The sequence below is a fragment of the Lithobates pipiens genome, unplaced genomic scaffold, assembly GCF_037356315.1.
Source record: "Lithobates pipiens isolate NorthernLeopardFrog02 unplaced genomic scaffold, aLitPip1_a1.2 Scaffold_8, whole genome shotgun sequence".
Lineage (NCBI taxonomy): Eukaryota > Metazoa > Chordata > Amphibia > Anura > Ranidae > Lithobates > Lithobates pipiens.
Genome location: NW_027507903.1, coordinates 517659927 through 517681969, shown reverse-complemented (window position 1 = coordinate 517681969; position 22043 = coordinate 517659927). Strand labels below are relative to the sequence as shown.

Below are 22043 nucleotides of genomic sequence, written 5' to 3'. Positions count from 1 at the left end.
TGCTCCATAAGTTGAAATGTCCATCCCTAGCAAGTTGGGTCAATCTATTCACTAGGATATTATTTTGCTGCCTTGTGTTTATATTAGGACAAGAGCCAATAAAAGCCCCGAACTACAACTGCCAGCATCTGACACACTGGGGTCGATTTACTTTGTAAAGTGCAGTTGCTCCAAAGCTTAGTAAATGGAGTAAAGCTTCACTTTGCAAAGAATACCCAATCACGTGCAAGGAAAATAAATAAACAGCATTTTTGCTTGCAGGTGATTGGATGATGGAAGTCAGCAGATCTTCTGCTCATTTACTAAGCTCTGGAGTAACTGATCTTGCAGCGTGCAAAGTGCACAATCTATTTGCCTTTAGTAAATCAACTCCACCATACAAAGTAGTATGCACACGGCTTTGGTAGATGTAAGCTGTAGTGCCATGCTCTTAATAGTGTGCATGTGTCACATATTAGTTATTTATTGAGAAATTGTGACCACAGACATTAGAGAATATTTTCCTGATCGTGTTAGTCTCAATTGGAATGGGAACTGTTTGCATGTTGTTGGCGCCTCTGTGGGTATGCCATTACTGACTGTTGTTGGGGAGAATTGATTTTTCTAGGAGATCCCTTTCTTTTCTCACAAGATCCCATACTGTTCTCCCTCTCCATGAAAAAATATCAATGCGTAGCTCTTTCAGTGGTCAGATTATGCCTTGGAGAACAACCGACATTTCAGAGATGTAAACACAGGTTTGCTGCTGTATTAAACCTGTAGAGGGCTTTCACACTGAGCCGCCCCGGGCGTCGGCGGTAAAACGGTGCTATTATTAGTGCCACTTTACCGTTGTTTTAGCGGCGCTATTCAGCCTCTAGCGGGGCGCTTTTAACCCTCCCCGCTAGCGGGCGAAAAGGGGGTAAATCCACCCACAAAAACGCAACCGGAGCAGCATTTTGCCGGTGGTATGGCAGCGCTACCCCATTGATTTCAATGGGGAGTAGCGGTGGAGGAGCGGTGAGTTCACCGCTCCTTCACCGCTTCAAAAAGCTGCTGGCAAGACTTTTTTTGACGCCCTGCCAGTGCACCACTCCAGTGTAAAAGCCCTCGTGCTTTCACACTGGAGTGAATGGAGCTGCTTTTTTCAGGCACTATACATAGCGCTGTAGCTCCTGAAAAACGCTGGCAGTGTGAAGGGGGTTTTAGGCATCATGCACACAGGTATTTAATATACTATATATATATATATATATATATATATATGTATATATATATATATATATATATATATATATATATATATATATATATATATATATATATATATTATATATAATAATCCATTTATGTTGGATCTTTCTGCCAGGACCTGGCAGAAACATCTAGAGTAAAAAGTGCTTGGTCTTGCACACGATTACAATCTAGTAGAGAGAATATTTATTTATTCGAAGCACAACACTGAAATGACATGCATATACATGCGTTTATGTGCGTTTATGCCAATATGCTTCTCTCCGAATGCAGGTTTGGGGCATTTTTTTAAGGCCCCTGAATGCTGATGTAAAATACACCTCTAAATGGCACAATGTGCATGGACATGTTGACTACTATAGCGCTGCATGAGGCTTTAGTAGATGATAATTTATTATTATTTAATGAATATCTATTCTATTTATTACATATCACAAACACAATACACAGTGCTTTGGAGAATAAATAGTATTGAGTGTCTGTCCCTGTGGAGCTTACAGTCTAATGTCTCTAGTGCAGTCACATATAGACACACACATTCTTGTGCCATTTCATGTAGAAGCCAGTATATGAACTTAGTGTTAGTGTAAGAATCTTTTGCTAGATTTTTATTTTTTTATATACAGGTATAAACCTGTATTTTGTTGCAACACAGCAAACATTTAACGTTTAAGCTCCTTGCTAAAATCATAGTGTTTTCAGGGCCATAAGCAAAAAATGTCTAAATGTTTATTAATTATAATGAAGAAATAAGCAGCAGACCTGCCCAAGCCTGGAATTCCAGCATCTGTCATGATTACGCAAGTACAGGGAGGGCTTTGGGCAGACGCTTCTGTAAACATGTCTTTGTGGCGAGACAGCGTGCTAACAGTGCTAAGGAAAACTTCTACCACATGATCCTCTTTAGATAGGGCAGAAGAAGATGTGTATCAGTGCAACTTACATGAGTGTAAGGCCTGGTACACACTAAAACTGACAGCTCTGGTTGGAGCTGCTGTACTAACAATCCAATGTTAGTACAGCTTCCCCCCCCCCCCCCGCAGAGCTGGGTTGTTCTGACAGGGGGACAGCCCCCCGCCATTGACTGAGAGCACTGATCGGGAGCTGGTCGGCTGCTGGTTTTCCAGTATGCTCGTCTGACTGGCTGACATATTCACGGGTCGAATATTTCCCGACATTGAGCCCGTGTGATTGTAGAGCTCCCGAAAGAGGACCTAAGCTTAGGACACTAAAAAGCCAAGGGCAAAGGACTTGTCACCAGTATTGTCCGTTGGCTCCTTGCTGATCTTTTCCCCATTACTGACTTTCAATGCCTTGTTCTGCACTGTGCCTATGTGTGGAGGTAGGCATCTTGGTTAAGAATCAAGGCTTGTTTCCTTCATGTCAGAGCCGCTGGGAATCTGATGACTGGTGGGGGGATGATAGAGAAGCAGCAGAAGTGCTGAAATGACAGATCCACAGACTAAAGCAGAAGTAGGGAAATATTTTCATTACAGGTTCTCAGGTACAGCTTCCTCACCAACAAGCACCAGAGTAGTGACATATTGTATACATCTATGCAGCTGTAGGCACAAGAATGCCTAGAGCAGTGATGGCGAACCTTGGCACCCCAGATGTTTTGGAACTACATTTACCATGATGTTCAACTACCTGCAGAGTGCATTAGCATCATGGGAAATACAGTTTCAAAACATCTGGGGTGCCAAGGTTTGCCATCCCTGGCCTAGAGCCTAAAAATAAAGATTTCGATTAAACACTAGATGCAACTTTGTATTTGACACAAATTTATTTAACCTTCCTTGTACTGTTGTTTAAATCACCCTGCTGTTCTCCCTCTTCTCCATCAGCGCTTCCAGGGAGAACCAGATGGATTCTGATTGGTCCGTGCCGTCAATGTGACAGCGCTGGGCAGTTCATCTACCCCTGGGACATTGTATTCTGACAGCAGCTCTGATTGGCTGCAGACCCTGATCAGCAAAAGTTTTCCAGCATGTCTGTTTGATAGAAGTCTAGAAGATCTAGTGATCAACTTCTGTTGAACAATGAGAAACACACACAGATTTACATTTTGCCGGTTCCTGCTGTACTGGTTGAATTTTGAGCTGTCTATGCTCAGCTATAAAGTGGAAAATAAGGCTAATACTATGTATCCTACACAAACAAGATCTGTGTACTTACTATTTTTTAATCAACTTTGGTCCAGTAATGTGATGCTACAGCTCTGGCTCCCCTGTGTCAATAAGCTGCTGCTGCAGGGGAGGGGAGGGAGCAATGGCTGGGACATGGGAGCCAATGGGTGGTCTCACCGCTGCAGGAATTTACAGCGCTCACTTAAGCTTGGTTCGTGCCTATGTTTTTTTAAACCACTTCAGCCCCGGAAGGATTTCCCCCCTTAATGACCAGGCCATTTTTTGCCATACTGACAATTGCGCGGTCATGCAACGCTGTACCCAAATACATTTGATGTCCCTTTTCCCCACAAATAGAGCTTTCTTTTGGTGGTATTTGATCACCTCTGCGGGTTTTTATTTTTTGCGCTATAAACAAAAAAAGACAGACAATTTTGAAGAAAAACAATATTTTTTACTGTTTGCTATAAGAAATATCCCCCCCCAAAAAAATTTAAAAAAATTAATTTCTTCATCAGTTTAGGGCAATATGTATTCTTCTACATATTTTTGGTAAAAAAAAAAAAAAAAAAACGCAATAAGTGTATATTGATTGTTTTGTGCAAAAGTTATAGGGTCTACAAAATAGGGGATAGATGGCATTTTTATTATTATTTTTTTTTTTTTTTTTACTGGTATTGGCGGTGATCAGCAATTTTTAGCAGGACTGCAACATTGCGACAGACAGATCGGACACTTTTGAGACTTCTTTAGGACCATTGACTTTTATACAGTGATCAGTGCTATAGAAATGCAGTGATTATTGTATAAATGACGCTGGCAGGGAAATGACACTACGAGGCGATTAAGGGGCAACGTGTGTCCTAGGGAGGTATTTTTAACTGTAGGGAGAGTGGACTGACTGAGAGTACAGAGAGATCGCTGTTCCTAATCACTAGGAACAGACGATCACCCTGTACTCCCCTGACAGAATGGGGATCTGATTTGTTTATATTGGCAGATCCCATTTCTACCTCTCGGTATCTATTACACAAAGTGCTGTACCAGTATGGTGATTTCGCACAATAGAGCTGCCCTGCCACAGTATAACTATGGCGGTTGGTCAGCAAGTGGTTAATGTTTTTTTGCAGAAATGCACTACAGGCCATTTAACAAGCATCAAAAACATGTGTGCATAGGTGTAAACTAGGCCTTACACAGGGGAGCCAGAGCTGCAGGGTCACATGACTGCACTGAAGTTGATTTAAAAAAGGTAAGTACACAAATATTTTGTATGCAGGATAGGTAGGAGGAGGGGGTAGGGAACATTTTTAAGAATAGTTAGTATTAGTCTTTACCACGGCTTCATCTAGTAATAGGGTCATGAAACTCTAAGGCTGGGTTCACACTTATGGGTTCCTCGCATCCAATTCGCATAGCAGGAGATTGTGACCGGCTCCCTATGGAGACTGTTCACACATCTCTGATGTGGCTCCGGTGCGAATTGCATTGGAGCCCTGCGTGTCTTTTGGCCCATTTCAGGTCTGATTTCAGCCCAAAATTTGGGCTAAAATCGGATCTGAAACGGTGAATGGAGAGACACCTACTGTGAGCCGCTTTGTGTTCTAGTGTGAACCCAGCCTGAAGCCTCGTTCACACGATCGGATTTTCGGCAGGAGATTGTGTTATGACAGACTGTTGGCCTAAAATCCGACCGTTAGTACGCTCCATCATACAATTGTTGTCCAACTTTCCGTCAAAAAATGTTGGATGGCAGGCTAGTAAATTTTCGGCAGACAACAGTCTCTTGTCAGATTTACCTATCGTGTGTACACAAGTCCGTCACACAAAAGTCGAAAGTACAAACACGCATGCTTGGAAACAATGCTCACCAAACACGACATTAGCAGAAGGTGCCCAAATGGCAGAGCTCAAGAGCTGAAATTCCTCGTAGTACGTCACTACATTCGTGTTTGTTGGCCGACAATTGTGTGCCGTTAGTATGCAAGACAAAATCCAGGCACATGCGCTTCGGACAAAAGTCTGATGCTAGCCAACAATACGATCGTGTGTATGAGGCTTTAAGCTGGCCATACATTATACCATTTTCTTATTCAATTTCCTTTAGAGTTACCTTCAACTATATATTGCAAGGGCCTGCCTGGTTGCATACAAATTGAAAGTGTTTAGTTTTAACCTCATATTACATGGTTTTGGTAAATCTAAAGGAAAGTTGTACAGTAAAACCTTGGATTGCGAGCATAATTCGTTCCAGCAACATGCTTGTAATCCAAAGCACTTGTATATCAAAGCAAATGTCCCCATAAGAAATAATGGAAACTGAAATGATTCGTTCCACAACCATTTATTCATAAGTCCTTCAGTTTATAGTCCATATAAAAAGATTATAGTAATGTGATAGGTTGTGTAACCATAAAATGTCCATCCACAAATGGTGGCCTCCACAAGGGGATTAGAAGCAAAATCCAGCAGGAACTACAGAGTATAAAAGAGAAGAGAGGAGCCTCTAAAGCCCCAGACACACTATCAGATTTTCTGCTGATTTTTGTCTTCAGATTTACCAAAACCATGTAGTAGAAGGGCCTGCCTGATTGCTTACACATTGAAACTCCTAAGGTTTGACCTCATATTATATGGTTTTGGTAAATCCGAAGGAAAAACTCATCAGAAAATCTGATAGTGTGTATGGGGCTGGCACCTCTCTTCTTTTTATACTCATTTGTGACGTGACGCTACTTGTATATTAAGACATCGCTTGGATATCAAGTCAAGATTTATTAAAAAATGTTGCTTGTCTTGCAAAACGCTCTCAAACCAAGTTACTCTCAATCCAAGGTTTTACTGTACAAGAACATTGTATAATGTATGGCCAGCCTTACTCAAGTTTGTCTTAAAAGGTAAAGCAGCATATACCATATGAATTTATAACAACGATCAAACAGCGATGTTCTATCTGTAGAAAATCCAAGCTTGACCGATTGAACCCTAGGTGACGTTCCTCCTAGGTAGAACTCAGGTTGTCTCCTTCCAGTATGGGTTGATCATTAGAGACGTGGGTCGATTGTTCCCATTGCACGTCTTCGCTCACTACACCAGCTTAGCAGACAGCACAGCTGTGACGTTGCATACTTGGCAGATAATTGCTACATGTGAGCTTGTGTTTAATCAGGAGGTTTTCTTTTTTACAGCTGTGTGTACAGAGAAAAGGGATCGGCCTTTGTGTTGGGTCGCTGCAGACACCCTCTCGTTAAACATAGACTCTCGCAATGTAGCAGCAATTGTGGAAAGAAAACCACTCCTGACGTAAAAATGAGGCGTGGATCCATCATGGTGACAATGACTTCTCTGCAAGGTCACCAGGTTCACTGATATGGATTTCCTTTCTATACAAGGAAGGGAAAATCAAATGACGTGGCCTCATATTACATGATTTACATACGCAAATACATTGCTTTATTTTTATGGACTCAAAGGAAGAGCATTTTTATTATACTTTAAGGTTAAACGTGAAGAATGTTTAAATGGTTTACTTTCATTGTAGGAGGATTGTATTATTGTATATAATCACCTATCACTCTTCCTGCTAGAACTCACGTTCATCTTATGTTACAGAGAATCCAACCAGAGAAGTGAGACTAGCCCTAGGAGGGATGAGATTCTCGGAGGCAGATCACAGGCAAGGCGATGGGGAACTAGTCCCAGAATTCCCTAAAAGGCTCCGCCCACTTGACAAATCAAATTCATGGCTGATGGGGAGCTAGTGACGGCATCATGCCAGTGAATGACAGTGGGCAGAGCCCAAAGCTGCATGAAGTGCACAGCCAATCAGAATTAGAGCAGACCTGATGGGGAACTTGCATCTCAGTTCCTCATAAAGCTTTGCCCACCCCAGTGCAAAATGGGCGCAGTGTTCAGGGGCATGAGTGCGCACCAATAGGATTCTAAAGCGTGCCTATGACTCCCTTTATGAATTCCCCAGACTGTGTCCCCCAAGATTTAGTTATGACATATGCTAGTGCCTTGGCCCATTGCCCTGTTTCCACTGTTATCAATGAAATGCCTTGTGATTAATAATGGCAATCTGATTGGATTTAGAAGGGGGGGGGGGTGCTCCTACAAACTGGGGGCAGATAGGTTTGCTTTAAAGAGGTTGTAAACTTTAGACATGAAATATGAACAAAAGCATACCCCTCTGTAGTGTGTACTTGTCTCAAAGTTATACTAAAGGTTCCTTTTAAAAAATAAATAACAAACACATCATACTTACCTCCACTATGCAGCTCGTTTTTGCACAGAGTGGCTCCGAACCTGCTCTTCTGGGGCCCCTCGGCGTCTGTCTCAACCCCTTCCCCCCACTAGGTTACCTTGCAGGCACGATCCCGAGTCCGGCAATCCATAGATGGCGAATGCAGGACTCGGCCCCGCCCCCCCCCAGGCTTTTACAGCCCCTTTAATGCCCCGTACACACGGTCGCAAATTCTGATGGATGAGGTCCGTTTGGATTATGTTGTCGGAAAATCCGATCATGTGTGGGCACTGTCAGACTTTTTCCGTCGGGAATCCCGACAGCAAAATCTTATCTGACTTTTTCCGATCGTGTGTAGAGAATTCCGACGGACAGAGTGTCACACATGCTCAGATTAAATTACGAGACCAAAGCTATTGGCTACTAGCCTCTACGTAGTCCCGTCGTACGCAACAAACGTCACCTCGTTCCGAAAGAGTGGATTTTCTGACAACTTTGTCCAACCATGTGTATGCAACACAAGTTTTGGCCAAAATCTGTTGGAAAAAATCAGACGGATTTTGTGGTCAGATTGTCCGAGCGTGTGTACAGGGCATAAGTGTCACATCTGTCTGCTGCTTGATGGCTCTGCTATCAGCATGAATCACTTCTGACAGGCTTTTCCTGACACCAAGAGAAAAAAGGTGACACAGGAGGAATCTCCAGCTGATAGCTTCAGCTCTGTTCCTGTGTGCTGTGTGGAGGAATGTGTGTCCCTTCCCTCCAATCAGCTCTCAGAGTTCTCCTCATTGAGCCCTGTAGTACCTTCAGCTTTCTGCCTCCTTTTTTCTGACAGCCCAGACAAGCTTTATAAATTCTGAAGTGTTGTAGATAAGAGAAGACTACAGATAAAACTTACAGGTGGACTTGTTTTATCTCTGTGTATCCCCTGAGGCCAGTCACTTTACTGGGTATATGGGAGGTTTTACAACCACTTTAAAGGATGAACATTGTTTTGTAAACATATTTATAGTGAGTTTTTCTATTTTACTCAAGGTCGCCATATAGCGTTTGATAGAATGTGTTATCCTGATTGGCTAAAGAAAAAACAGAGCAGATTCCTGTCCGAATCCTAACTATGTTCCTTGCTATACTGAATCCAATAGAATATTATTACCCAGATGTGTTCTCCTCTCTGTCTAATGAAGGCAGCAGAGAGGTCACCCCTGCACACCAGCTGTATGTTAGCTCCGCACTCCGCATATGTTTTACATTTAATTGTTACTTTTAACCTACTTTCCAATAAGTAGCTGCTAGACATGACTTCCTCTGTTGAAGGCCCTATTGTAATGGTCATAACTGGTTATCTAGTATAGAATTCCTTATTACAGAAGCATTGCATCAGCAGACTACACACTCTCTCCAGATTACTCCAGATTTTACAGCAGCAATAACAGAGATCATTAGTCACCATTTACTTACTAATAGGAAGTGGAGTAATCAGGGACAGGGTTGAAGTTTATTTTCTAGTTGCTTAACTCCGGCATCTTTTTAGGATGTCATTGCAAGTGACCTTGGAGTATACTGAGAGATGTTAGGTTGGACTGTGTAATACTACCATCAAATCTCTGTTTTTATTTGGTAGTAATGATAGCAGGATCTCATTGATTGCTCCAGTGACTGCTTACAGGGCAATTCAAGTTTTTCCAAGACCTTTCTCTGTCCGGGATGGTGGTAACAAGAACATTACGTTGACTATAGGGGCTTTGTACATATTGTTTTAATACATCACACTGCCCCAGACAAACCTGAGTAGCGGTGCCTATTTTCTGCAAGTTTGTGTTATGTGATCATTTAAAGAAACAACTACTCCTAGAATCATCTATTGGAGCCAGCATGGGGTCTCCTTCTTTATGCAGAATTACTTTTCAATGGTACAAAACACCAAAGGATGTAAAGGATGGTTTTATGTTCTTAAAGTGTTAGGCATTTAACTAAAAAAAGATGTAAAACCAGCTCTGTGCAATGATATTGCACAGAAAAATCACTTTTCTTCTCTTTTGGCAGTCCCCCACTGGCACTGTCGGCTCATCCCTCCTTTGGGTTCTGTAGCAAGCCGGGTGCTAAGAAGGCACCTGTGCATGTAAGCTGGGCTGTGTGCGTCCATAGACAGAATATGTTCTTACTAATGTGCTTCACATAAAGTCCCACAAACTGTTCTCTCCTGTCCAATAATTTGCTTTAGGATTCTTCTCAGTACCCCTACCCCCTTCACCACCTTCCCGTGCAGTGCCCTTGCTGAATGTAACCACAGATGTCCAGGTGGCCAGAAGATGAAAACGACGTAAGGAACTCTTTAGCAAAACTTTAAATATTGAGGCTTGGTGATGTCCCCTTAAGCTGGCCATAGATGGTTGGAATCTTGGCCGGTTCAGCAGGGACCAGCCGAGATTTGAAAAAGCAGACTAGTTGTTCCCAAGTCAATCCATCAATCGACTTGGCTGCAATCCAGCATGTTGGATTTTTACATGCAACTATTGCTAGTGGCTAGCAATAATCACTGTGTTCTACTGGCTGGGATGGCTCCCCGTGCCCCTTACAACCCATGGTATCAGCTATGGCCTGCCTTAGGGCTTGTTCACATGGGCAGCCAAGAAAGGGGCGGCGCAGTAAATGCATTCAGTTCAGCTGTTATTTTACCACCCCCCCCCCCCAACTACCCAACTAAAGAAGGGCATTCAGCCATTCAGAGCTTTACACATGGCATGGCAAGAATGAAACTGCATGTCGCTTTTGAGAGGCTGTACTATCTCCAAGCACGACCCACTCACGTACATGCACACAGCTGCGGCATGGCTCCTTGCACTTAACTGGGTCATGTTTGGCGGCAGTACTGCCACAGAATGGGACACACTCAAGTTAATGGGGCCATGGCACAACCATCTTACATTGCATGCAATTGCTTTGTGGTGGTTCAGTCATTTTAGGGTTAAAACAGGTGATGAGGAGGTGACATGTCACCTCCTCAATGTCAAAAGTTGTGGATCACTTTTAGGAGGGAAGGAAAGAGCTGCCGCACATCAGAACAAGCCTTAGCCCTTGTACACACGGTCGGACATTCCGACAACAAAATCCATCGGATTTTGTCTGAAACTGGTGTTGCATACACACGGTTGTACAAAGTTGTCGGAATATCCAATCGTTCGTAACGTGATGACGTTATTTCATTAGGACGGGACTATGTTCAGGCTAGTAGCCAATAGCTTTAGTCTAGGAATTTGATCTGAGCATGCGTGGCACTTTGTCTGATCGGAATTCTCTACACACAATCGGTCAAAGTCCGATCGGATCATGTTTCGGAACATTTTATAGCCCAGCTCTAAAACATTGTCGGTTGGATATTCCGATGGAAACAGTCCGATGGAGCGCACACACAGTTGGATTATCCAACAACACAGTCCTATCGGACATTTGCCGTCGGAATATCCGACCGTGTGTACAAGGGCTTAGAGCTACATTGTAGAACAGTTCTGTTCATGTATTCTATGTGAACCATAGTGAGATAGCTTTACTGCTTAAAATGACAAAATACTGTTTGTACGGCAGTTACATAAATCCAGAGACTTCAGTGCTTGTGTTGAGAGAGCTCAAGTATAAAGAAGACCAGGATATTGGGCTGGTGCATCCAATCTTATGGATTACTGAAGGTAGCCATACGTGGCTGAGTTCCTGATTGTCCTGATGTAATTATGGGGCGAGGACCAGGCTGTGAAGAGCAATCTTAAGAGACACTAATAAGCTCTTCTAACCATCAGAATCCTCTGTAATCTCACAGTAATTTCAGCTGTCTAGTAATCTTTCTCAATGTAAGAAAAATCTGTTCTAAGTATTATTACATGTAGGCTGCTCTACTTGTTGGCCAAGTCAAAGGCCACAGTGTGATGGGTCCCAACTGGTGTGAGGAAGCGTCTCATCTATGATCAGACTTTATACATGATCCTTTACAGCTCACCCACTTCATGGGTATCGAATACCCCTGGTTTTCAGGCACAAACACTGTTTTATCAGGAATGAACCTAATTAAAAATGCCTCTCGTGTCTATGGAAATTAATATGTCTTCCTGCCAACTGTAGACTCTGTAAATTTTATTTTTATAATAAATTATATCTCTGGCTCTGTAAATATCTGTATAAACAGGAACATGAATTGACCAACAGGGAAGTTAAGAAATGAAGTGGACAAGATTGCAAGGAGTGCAAAAAAGCTGAAATATGTGTGCAGACGGTCAGTTGAATATGTACACATGTTTAGACATTTGTGGCCACGATTACACACACAATGTGCAAGGGGAATGCAGTGAAAATCAGGAGATAAATTGCCTAACCCTTAATACTAATGCCCTGTACACACAGTCGGACTTTCCGACGGAAAATGCGCGATCAGATCTCAGTGTTGGAAAATCCGATCGTGTGTGGGCTCCATCGGATTTTTTACGTCGGAATTTCGGACACACAAAGTTTAAGAGCAGGATCTAAAATTTTCCGACAACAAAATCCGATAGTTTAAATTACTATCGTGTGTAGATCTTTGTCCAATGGACAAACTGCCGCGCATGCTCAGAATAAATTACGAGATGAAAGCTATTGGCTACTGCCCTCGTTATAGTCCCGTCGTACGTGTTCTACATCACCGCGTTCTGAACGATTGGATTTTCCGACAACTTTGTATGCAAGACAAGTTTGGCCAAAAACCCGTCGGAAAAAATCTGATGGATTTTGTTGTTGGAATGTCCGACCGTGTGTATGGGGCATTAAAGTGAAGGTAGAGACGATCTTTAATGTGTGTTTTTTATTTTATTTACTTTTTTTGCATGTTATACGTACCTGCTCTATGCAGTGGTTTTGCACAGAGCGGCCCCGAAACTCTTCTTCTGGGGTCCCCTCCTGGCACTCTCCTCTTCTCCGAGTGTCCCCATAGCAAGCTGCTTGCTGTGCGTTCCAGAGCTGTTTGTGTCCATATACACACAAAGTGTGGCTCTATCTTGTCCACCCCCGCTCCCTTCTCATAGGATTTGACTAACAGAAGCAGGAGCAAATGGCCTCCAGTGAATACAGGAAGAGGTGAGAAGAGCTGCACCAACGGGCACAGCATTGGATCAAGCATGGACTTTTTACCTTAATGCATTCTTTAAAACCAATTTCAGGGCAGGAATGGAGGCAGCCCAAAGGTGCAGGGACACATTAAAAGCTCAGAAGAGTGCAATAGCAGCTGAAAGCATTCAATGCGTCTCCCAACAATATCAGCAAACTATACAAAAATCTCAACTATTTTTAAAGTAAGGGTGCACATGGAAGGGCTTTGCACAACATGGACTTCCATGTGCACTGTACTTCAAAAGCTAGTACAGCTAGTTACACCTTGGGGATGATTGTAATTTTCATATACCCTGATTTCACTGCCCTGCCCTCAGCCTGCTAATTGGGCCGAGAAGGAGCAGCAGAAGACTGATGAGGTCATCCTTCCGTTTCCTCTGCCTGCACCACCTGTCAGGTTAATACTTTTTAGCAGGCAACTCGCCTAACTGCCTCCCAGTCCCGGCCCTCCCTCTCCCAGTGTAAGTGCTACTGTTCAGGGAATTAAAAAAGGCCAAATCATGTTAAATTCAGGGACTCTTGAGAGATATAAATTAAAAAAATACATTGAATGATTTAATAGTGCATCTCAACCTGCATGTGTAATTTAAATATGATACCGACCTGCATTAATGTATATTTTATATCTGTTTAATGATATCACATCAGCTAAAATGTAGCCCATACTAGTTCTGGGTAGAGATGCAGCTGATCAGAGTCTCAGAAGTAGCAGGAGTCAGGTAGTGTAAACACGAATAAACAGTGAACAGTAGACATCCGGCAGTGTTGCTTCGCTGACGACAGCAGAAGGTTGCTTGTGTTGCCTCTGTAGTCAAATGATGAGGTTGCTGGGGATGCCCATACATAAACACATTAATTTACTGAAACTGGAGAGTGCAAAATCTGGTACAGCTGTGCACTGTAGCCAATCAGCTTCTTGATCAATTAACCACATGTCGACCAGCCGCCGTAGTTGTACTGTGACAGAATGGCACGGCTGGGCGAAACAATGTTATGTAACGTCGCTTCATCTTGTGGCCACTAGGGGGAACACGCGCTGCCGGAGGCACGTGCGCGCGCCCCCCGAGCTGATGCAAGTGCCCGGTGGTCTCGATCACCTCCAGGCTCCCTTGATCGCTGCTGAGAGACGGAGAACCCCGCAACTGTGTGTGTAAACACACAGTTTCCGGTTCTCTAAGGGGAGAACTGACAGATCGTCTGTTCATACAGAGTATGAAGAGCGATCTGTTACCTTCCCTGCACTGTCCCCGACCCCTTCAGTTAGAACACAAATTAGGACACAATTAACTCCTTCACTGCCCCCTAGTGTTAACCCCTTCACTGTCAGTGACATTTTTACAGTAATCAGTGCATTTTTAATTTCACTGATCGCTGTATTAATGCCAATGGTCCCAAAAACGTGTCAAATTGTCCGACATGTTCTCCATAATGTCGCAGTCACGATAAAAATCGCAGATCGCCACCATTGCTAGTAAAAAAAATAATAATAAAAATGCTATAAATCTATCCCCTATTTTGTAGACGCTATAAATAGAACAAATACAATATAGAAATACAAAAAGAAAGCTCTATTTGTTGGGAAAAAAGGACATCAATTTTGTTTTGGTGTAACGTCGCACGACCGCGCAATTGTCAGTAAAAGCGACGCAGTGCTGAATCTCAAAAAGTGCTCTGGTCAGGAAGAGGGTAGAATCTTCCAGGGCTGAATCAGTTAAGCTTTGACCAAAAAAAAAAAAACCTGAAAGCTGATTAGTTTCTATGCAGAGCTACACCAGATTTTGCGCTCTCAAGTTTTAGTAAATCAAATAATGTACATTATTATAAATATATTGGTAGCTCATATCTATACATACAGTGAATTTTACAACTGAATTATAAAATACTATACCAGGCTTTACCCATAAAATCCCCGGAGGGTAAGCAAAAAGGTGAATATTCAGATGAGGGGCTATTTAGAAGTGGAGTCTCTATGGAGATATTCCTAGAAAACATGTGTTTTCCATCATTCCAGGGAAGATAGTGCATCAATGCCAGGGAATTGTATTATTTACAATGAAAGAGGTCTATACAACAATACTGCGCGGATCCAGCTTCCTGACTTCAGTGGGGTTAAACACACCCGACTATCTTTGATTTATATGGCCTCCTCATTGTATAAACACAATGGTTCTGGGCAGTGTAATCTCTCGCATTGAAGCCAGCACAGCAGAATCATTGCCTGCAATAGAGCGCTGAGAGAGGTCATTCCAGGTCTCACATCCTAGGCAGTACCAAGCCATTCAGATTGAGTATCACAGTTCCACTTGGCATAGCAAGACAAATGGAATAGAGTAATTTACTACCATATCTACCATAACATACCATATCTTCAATCACATTTTGGATAATTTGTGTTATTATCATAATGGGGGATTTTAATTATCCAGACATAGACTGGGCGGAGTGAACCGCAAATTCATCTAAGGCTCGCCAGTTCCTAAATGTCTTGCAGAACAATTTTATGGGTCAGATGGTAGACGCACCAACTAGAAATAAAGCGTTACAGGATCTACTAATTACCAACAATACAGACCTGATCACGGAGGTGGAAATATGGTGAAATTTAGGAAACAGCGATCACAGCTCAATTGGATTCAGTATAAATCACACAAATAGGAAATATAAGGGGAATACAAAGACAATGAATTTCAAAAGAGCCAACTTCCCTAAACTATTACCCTTGCTAGAAGGCATAAATTGGGGTAGAATCTTAGGAATGGAGAACACGGAGGAGAGGTGGGTTTGCTTTAAGAGCATATTAAATAAGAGCATTAGTTATTAGTTATGAGGAAAGGTTGCGAACACTAAACGTATTCTCTCTGGAGAAGAGACGCTTGAGGGGATATGATTTCAATTTACAAATACTGTACAAATACTGTACTGGTAACCCCACAATAGAGATAAAAAAGGGAGTTTAACAAGACATGTGGCCACTCATTAAAATGATAAGAAAATAGGATTAACCTAAAACTACATAGAGGGTTCTTTACTGTAAGAGCACCAAGGATGTTGAATTACCTTCCACAGGCGCTGGTCTCAGCAGGGAGCATCAATAGTTTCAAAAACCTATTAGATAAGCACCTGAACGACCACAACATACAGGGATATACAATGATTACCGACATATAATCACACACTTCGGTTGGACTTGTGTCTTTTTTCAACCTCACCTACTATGTAACTATATTACATAACATAATTAAAGCTGAACCCTAGGCACAAAAATGTTCCTTTAAATATACTCCTCAACAGCCACAAATGTTATAAATGCACTTTGTGTGCACCAAATATTTTTGCAAACCTAGGTATTATGTTCTAAAAGTATCAGTGACATCATCACTGTGCTGTAGTGCAGGGAGCAGTGCGATGGGAGGGGCCCAGCAGGATCACCCACTACAGGCTGCCTGTAGAAAACTACAGGAGGGGCGGAGACAAAACCAGCCACCCTACACAAGAAGAGAGAGCCGCGGTGATCAGTCTTTATTACAGGAAGCTCCAGCTCAGAGGCAAAGTTTCATACTGGATCACTGCACAGATCCTGAAGAAATATACAATGTACACTAAGATTCAAGGCAGAATGCACATGATTCTCATATTTAGACAATATTTGCTTTTCCTGGTGTTCAGCTTTACATTTTCAGTGATTGTGATTTTATATCCAGTTGGAATATTCATCTTTCCCATCTGTCCATGTGTTCATTGTCAGGGGAAATCCAAATTTTTTGCATTGTCCCTAAAATAAGAGGTAATGAGAAATTTTCTAATGGGGCACCTGTTCCAGGGACGATTGCCGGACACCGTTTAGATCAGCAAGGAATCTGTCCACTGCTCTATGGGCAGTGGATTTTGCCTGTACATTTGTACCCGACTGCCCTCTGATCTGATCAGCCTGGATAGAGGAGGATGGCTGCCCTTTCATTTGTTTTTAGTGGACCGGATCAAATTGCAGGTAGGTGGGTACGTTTACGCCAGCCGGTCCATAGGGGTGAATGCAGGGTCCAAGCGGGTCTGCCTAAAAACCCATGAAAGGGGCCTAAGGGGGAATTCTTGTAATTTAATGAGATTCATTCTAACTTAGTATTATATCTAATGGTGCGCTCAAATCAATTTTCTATTTAATTAACTACTCAAGCTGTAGGTGCTTCACATGTGTCCACAATGGCTAGAACTCCCTTACCAGCATACATCAAACTATATTGAACACTGTGCAAATATACAAATATACTGTGCAAAGATATTGTGCAAATGTAAACAAATATCTAAAAGAGCAAAGTACTGTGCAAATAATGCAGTATTCGATAATGTGCAAAGAATTGTGTATACAGAACATTTTGCTATATATATTCAAATAAATTCCAAAATATAAAGCTAGTAAAGTGCAAATATGCCATACTCATTTCTCATCATTACGCCTACTGACCAGCGCAAAATATCCAAATAAATCATATGTAATCCGACAACCGTGCAAAGTATAATATGTGAAAGTATCAAATTTATATATATATATATCTATATATCTATATATATCTATATATATATATATATATATATATATATATATATATCTATATATATATCTATATATATATATATATATATATATATATATATATATATATATATACGTATATCTGTGCAAATAGCCACAACAGTGTACTATGCCTAAGGTAATGTTTATAATCAAATTTTATGACCACAGATTTGCATATAAGATAGTCACTCAATCCATATCCATATACGGCTTCAAATGCAGTTGGATCACGATCAGAGAGGGTACCCCTTATATCTTTACAGTACCTTTCCAAGCAATGTTACTCACGATCGTATTTTTCATCAATATGAGCACTTTCCAAGCAATGTTACTCACGATCGTATTTTTCCGGGATATGAGCACTAAATAAAACTCTCTAACTTCCTGTTGCCTTTGCTGTACAGGAAGCAAAGGGAAATTTCCCTAATAATAAACAGAAAGCAAAATACAAACTGGCTTGGGTTGTAACTCTGCCATTCTTTATCAAAAACGACAACAAAAGTTTTACCTGCACATACATTTTAATGAGCAATACTGGGTAGCTAATTAAACCAATGAATTTAAAGTTTGAGTTTAAAATCTAGCAGATAAAATCACCAGATTAGTGCCATATGAATGTGGAGTGGACTGGTGCACTGCAGTCATGCCTATCTGAAGTACGGAAGCCATGAGCATGTATGCTTCCTAAAGCTTTACTTTCAAAATCTGGAAAAGCCAAGCAGAGGCTGCCTTCTATGAATGCAGTATATTCTTTAGTATTTTTAACAAAATTTTTGTTTTTTGTGGTACAGAAAGATCACAATGTAGTAGGAAAATGCATTGTCCCAGTAGTAATCCTTCCTTCTGAGTTCTGGGTATACATCTCCTTTCTAGTGTGAACGTTTCCGAACTGCCACATGTAATATTCTTCATACCGCCGTGTAGCTTACTTTGGATCTGGAAAAAATGGGTGAATTCATAGATCATAGTCTTAAAAAGAGTTCAGCTGCTAAGTTGAATGATTAATATTAATACATTGAAAAACAACCTCCTAGTACCTCATGCATATCATCATTATCATTACAATCTATGTCTTTTATAATCTACCCATAGGTAAGAGTGTTAGGACCATAGGTTTTGTGTTCCCTCTCTTCCTATTTTTAATCAATTACCATTGATTAATAATTTTTAATTCATTATAGATACCTCCAATGTATAGCTGCTCCTGATGAGTGGAACCAACCCACGAAACGCGTCAAGCATTCATATTTGATGCTACGCCACAGCAATTGTGTGTTTACTATGGGTTTTACTTGTCTGAATCAATCAAATAATATCTATTTTTTACTATGTTTTTTCATCCATTGAGTATGCTGTAGGTTCATTATCTATTATGTGCAATAATATCTATCATATTACTTGTACTATTATATGATCTACTAACCATGTTCTTCCGTACATATTGGTTTACTATTAATGTTACCTATGCACCATGCCCAATAATGTTTAACAATAAATATTCTAATTACTAATTTTGGTTGATTCATTCTACCCAAGTGTTGTGTGTCATACAAAGTCCCATTTTCCCGCCCCCCCTCCCCCTTTTCCCCCCTCTTTGTCTAATATTAATACATGGATTTCTTCTTTTTCCACAGAAAATGGAGATTTCCTGGCACTGGATCTGGGGGGAACCAACTTTCGCGTCTTACGGGTGAAAGTTTCAGATAATGGAACAAAGAATGTAGAGATGGAGAATCAGATTTATGCCATCCCTGAGGATCTAATGAGGGGAAGCGGGTCACAGGTGAGACCATAAGCTGAGATTGTATGGAGTACCCTAGGCAAATACATATACAGACTTGCTGCTAGTTTGTATCAGGTCTTGTATACCATTCTCTGAGGGTGTGTGTCCAGACATTTTACCCTTGGTTACACTTTATTTACCTTCATAGATGTTTCCCCATCTAGCCATATCATACATATCATACATTTTAGTCTGGAGTGCCTCACAAATTTGCATACTTTTAAAGGGTGCCAGAACTGAAAAGAGGTTGAGAAATGCTGCCTTATGCCCCATACACACGATCGGATTTTCCAACAACAAATGTTGGATGTGAGCTTGTTGTTGGAAAGTCCAACCATGTGTATGCTCCATCGAACATTTGTTGTCGGACTTTCCGCCAACAAATGTTGGCTAGCAGGTTCTCAAATTTTCCGCCAACAAACTTTGTTGTCTGACTTTCCGATCGTGTGTACACAGGTCCGTCGCACAAAAGTCCACGCATGCTCGGAATCAAAGCTCACCAAACACAACATTAGCAGAAGGAGCCCAAAGGGTGGCGCATGACTATTGGCCTTTTTATCGGCTCGCCGTATGTCTTGCACGACACTGCATTTATAATTGTTGGCCAACATTTGTGTGACTGTGTGTTTGCAAGACAAGTTTGAGCCAACAACCTTCGAACAAAAATCCACGATTTTGTTGTCGGAAAGTCCGATCGTGTGTACGGGACATAAAAGTAATAAAGTTCTGATCTGCACATACAGTGTTGTGTCCGTTATCGCTGGATCATGGTTGTAATGACAGTAACAGATGGCGCTGTGTAATACCTCAATGGAAAAAAAAAAGTCACCAGCACTCAATAAATAATGCGGTTTTATCCTTGTCACATCGCATAGGCACATACAGCCAATGTTCCGGTGCCTTGCAGGGTGCTGACATAGTTGAAGGGACACTTTGGAGCCCCAAAACGCTAACTGTATTTGACTTATGTGACGTGACAAGAATACAAGTGCATTAATTACTGAATTAGAAGAGAGCGCTGATGACTTTTCTTTTTTTTTATGTATACCTGACAGTCTTTTTCAATAGTGTTCTAGCTAATTTCTAAGTACAGAACCAATTATAATTCACGTTGCCAAAATTATACCAGTAGAAGATGAATTTTGAATGGTTGCCATTGATCGCTGTGCTTCAAAAATTAGCACTTAAAGCCTATGTAATTACCATACCAAGGGATGGTAATTACATTGAATGAGAAGTGTCCCTTGTGCAAGTGTTTGCTCTCTTTCAATCCCTGCCCTTCATACCACTGCAGTGATAATCTTCTGGTTCCCTTGGGGGTTGATACAAGCTAATGGACCTGTTATAGGTGCTTGTAAAGAGTGCCAACTATGCCCACGCTTTCCCTCCCCCTCCTCTATTCATAGAAGTTGTACTATAGCAATATAGTGCATTCCCTAGTGGGAAGCTATAGTACAGCTTCTATGAATGGAAGAGGAGGGCACAAAGGTTGGGCATTTTTAATGAGTGCCTATGACAGGTCCAGCAGCTTTTATTAACTGCCACAGCACTGGAAAATTACCACTGCAGGGGCATGGGGGTGGGGGGCAGATTTCAACTAAGAGATCAGCCACCAGCACAAGGGACACTTATCATTCATTGTAAGTACTTTCCTTGTGAACTGAAAGAAAAAAAAATAACTCAGCTTTTAAGAATTATGTACATTATGGAGTAAGTCATTAGGGCCTGTGTCAGTGGGCATTGGGCTTGTGTCCATGGCATCAGTTTGAAATACTTTTGAGACCATTTCTAGTGCCGTGTACACACTGCCAGACTTTTTGACAGAAAAGGTCAGACGGAATGAATCCTTTGGACAATTCTACCGTGTGTGGGCTTCATCGGACCATTGCTGTTGAAAAATCAGGCAGAATTTAGATTTAGAACATGTTTCAAATCTTTCCGACGGACTCGAGTCCGGTCGAAAAATCAGTTCGTCTGTATTCTAGTCCAACGGACGAAAACCGACGCTAGGGTAGCTATTGGCTACTGGCTATGAATTTCCTGATTCTACACCGTTCGTACGTCATCACGTTTGAATCCGTCGGACTTTGGTGTGCTTGTGTGTGGCCAAGTCCGTTTGTTTAGAAAGTCCGTCAGAACCGAAAGTCCGTCGGGAAGACCGCTGGACCTAGTCAGTCGAACAGTCCAGTCGTGTGTACGTAGCATAAGAATTCATTGGTGCATTTGACCTGCTGACCTGTGTTTGACTTGCATCAAGCAGGTTTTGCATTGCCATAGACTTGTAGTGAACAAAACCCTGTCAACACAGGCGCCAAGTGTCTTAAGAGCCTGATTAAAAAAAATGAATTCCAGTAGTTTCCCCGACGGCTCACCTCTTATCGGGTCTTGTGTAATAGGTGCATTAATACAGGTGCAGTCGCCTGGAAGTCATGCACAATGCGGTCAGCTTACAGAATATGCCCTCCTCAGCATTTCCTGCGTGCTGCTCATAGCTCCCCCCCTGCACACAAGGGTAATTTTCCTGCCAATGAGTGATTTCAGGAATTTCAACACGACCGCTCTACTACAATAACTTGCACAATCCGGCTTCACTCTGCTCAGCTCCTGCCATCTTTAATGCTCTGATTAGCTGTGACATGTTTTGTCAGGAGCTTGGCAAAGAAAACAATGTAATAAAAAAGAAGCCATCGGCCTGAAATGACTGAGCCAGTCTACAGTCTTCCAATATTACAGTCTGGCAAAGGGCTGCTGTATAAAAAAAACCTCGCCACACGCAAATATTTTGGAGTTATTATCCCTATTAAACCATGTTTAATACGATATGGGAATTAGGAATTCATATTGATGCCTTCATTATTATACTGATTGTTTCTTGGTATAACACTTATTCAGTTATTTACTTTTAATTAGAGAAACGCCGGAAGCCCCTTGAGGTAGCTTTGTGTGCTA

At 41.7% G+C, this 22043-nt stretch overlaps 1 protein-coding gene across 1 annotated transcript in view; it reads left to right on the top strand.

Moving 5' to 3' along the window:
- The window catches only part of LOC143960642 (hexokinase-2), a 72262-nt gene that overhangs the window by 19362 nt on the left and 30857 nt on the right, over positions 1-22043 (top strand). The window contains exon 3 of the mRNA XM_077469424.1: positions 18946-19094. Within this exon, the coding sequence (XP_077325550.1) occupies positions 18946-19094 (149 nt within the window). The remainder of the gene's footprint in view (positions 1-18945; positions 19095-22043) is intronic.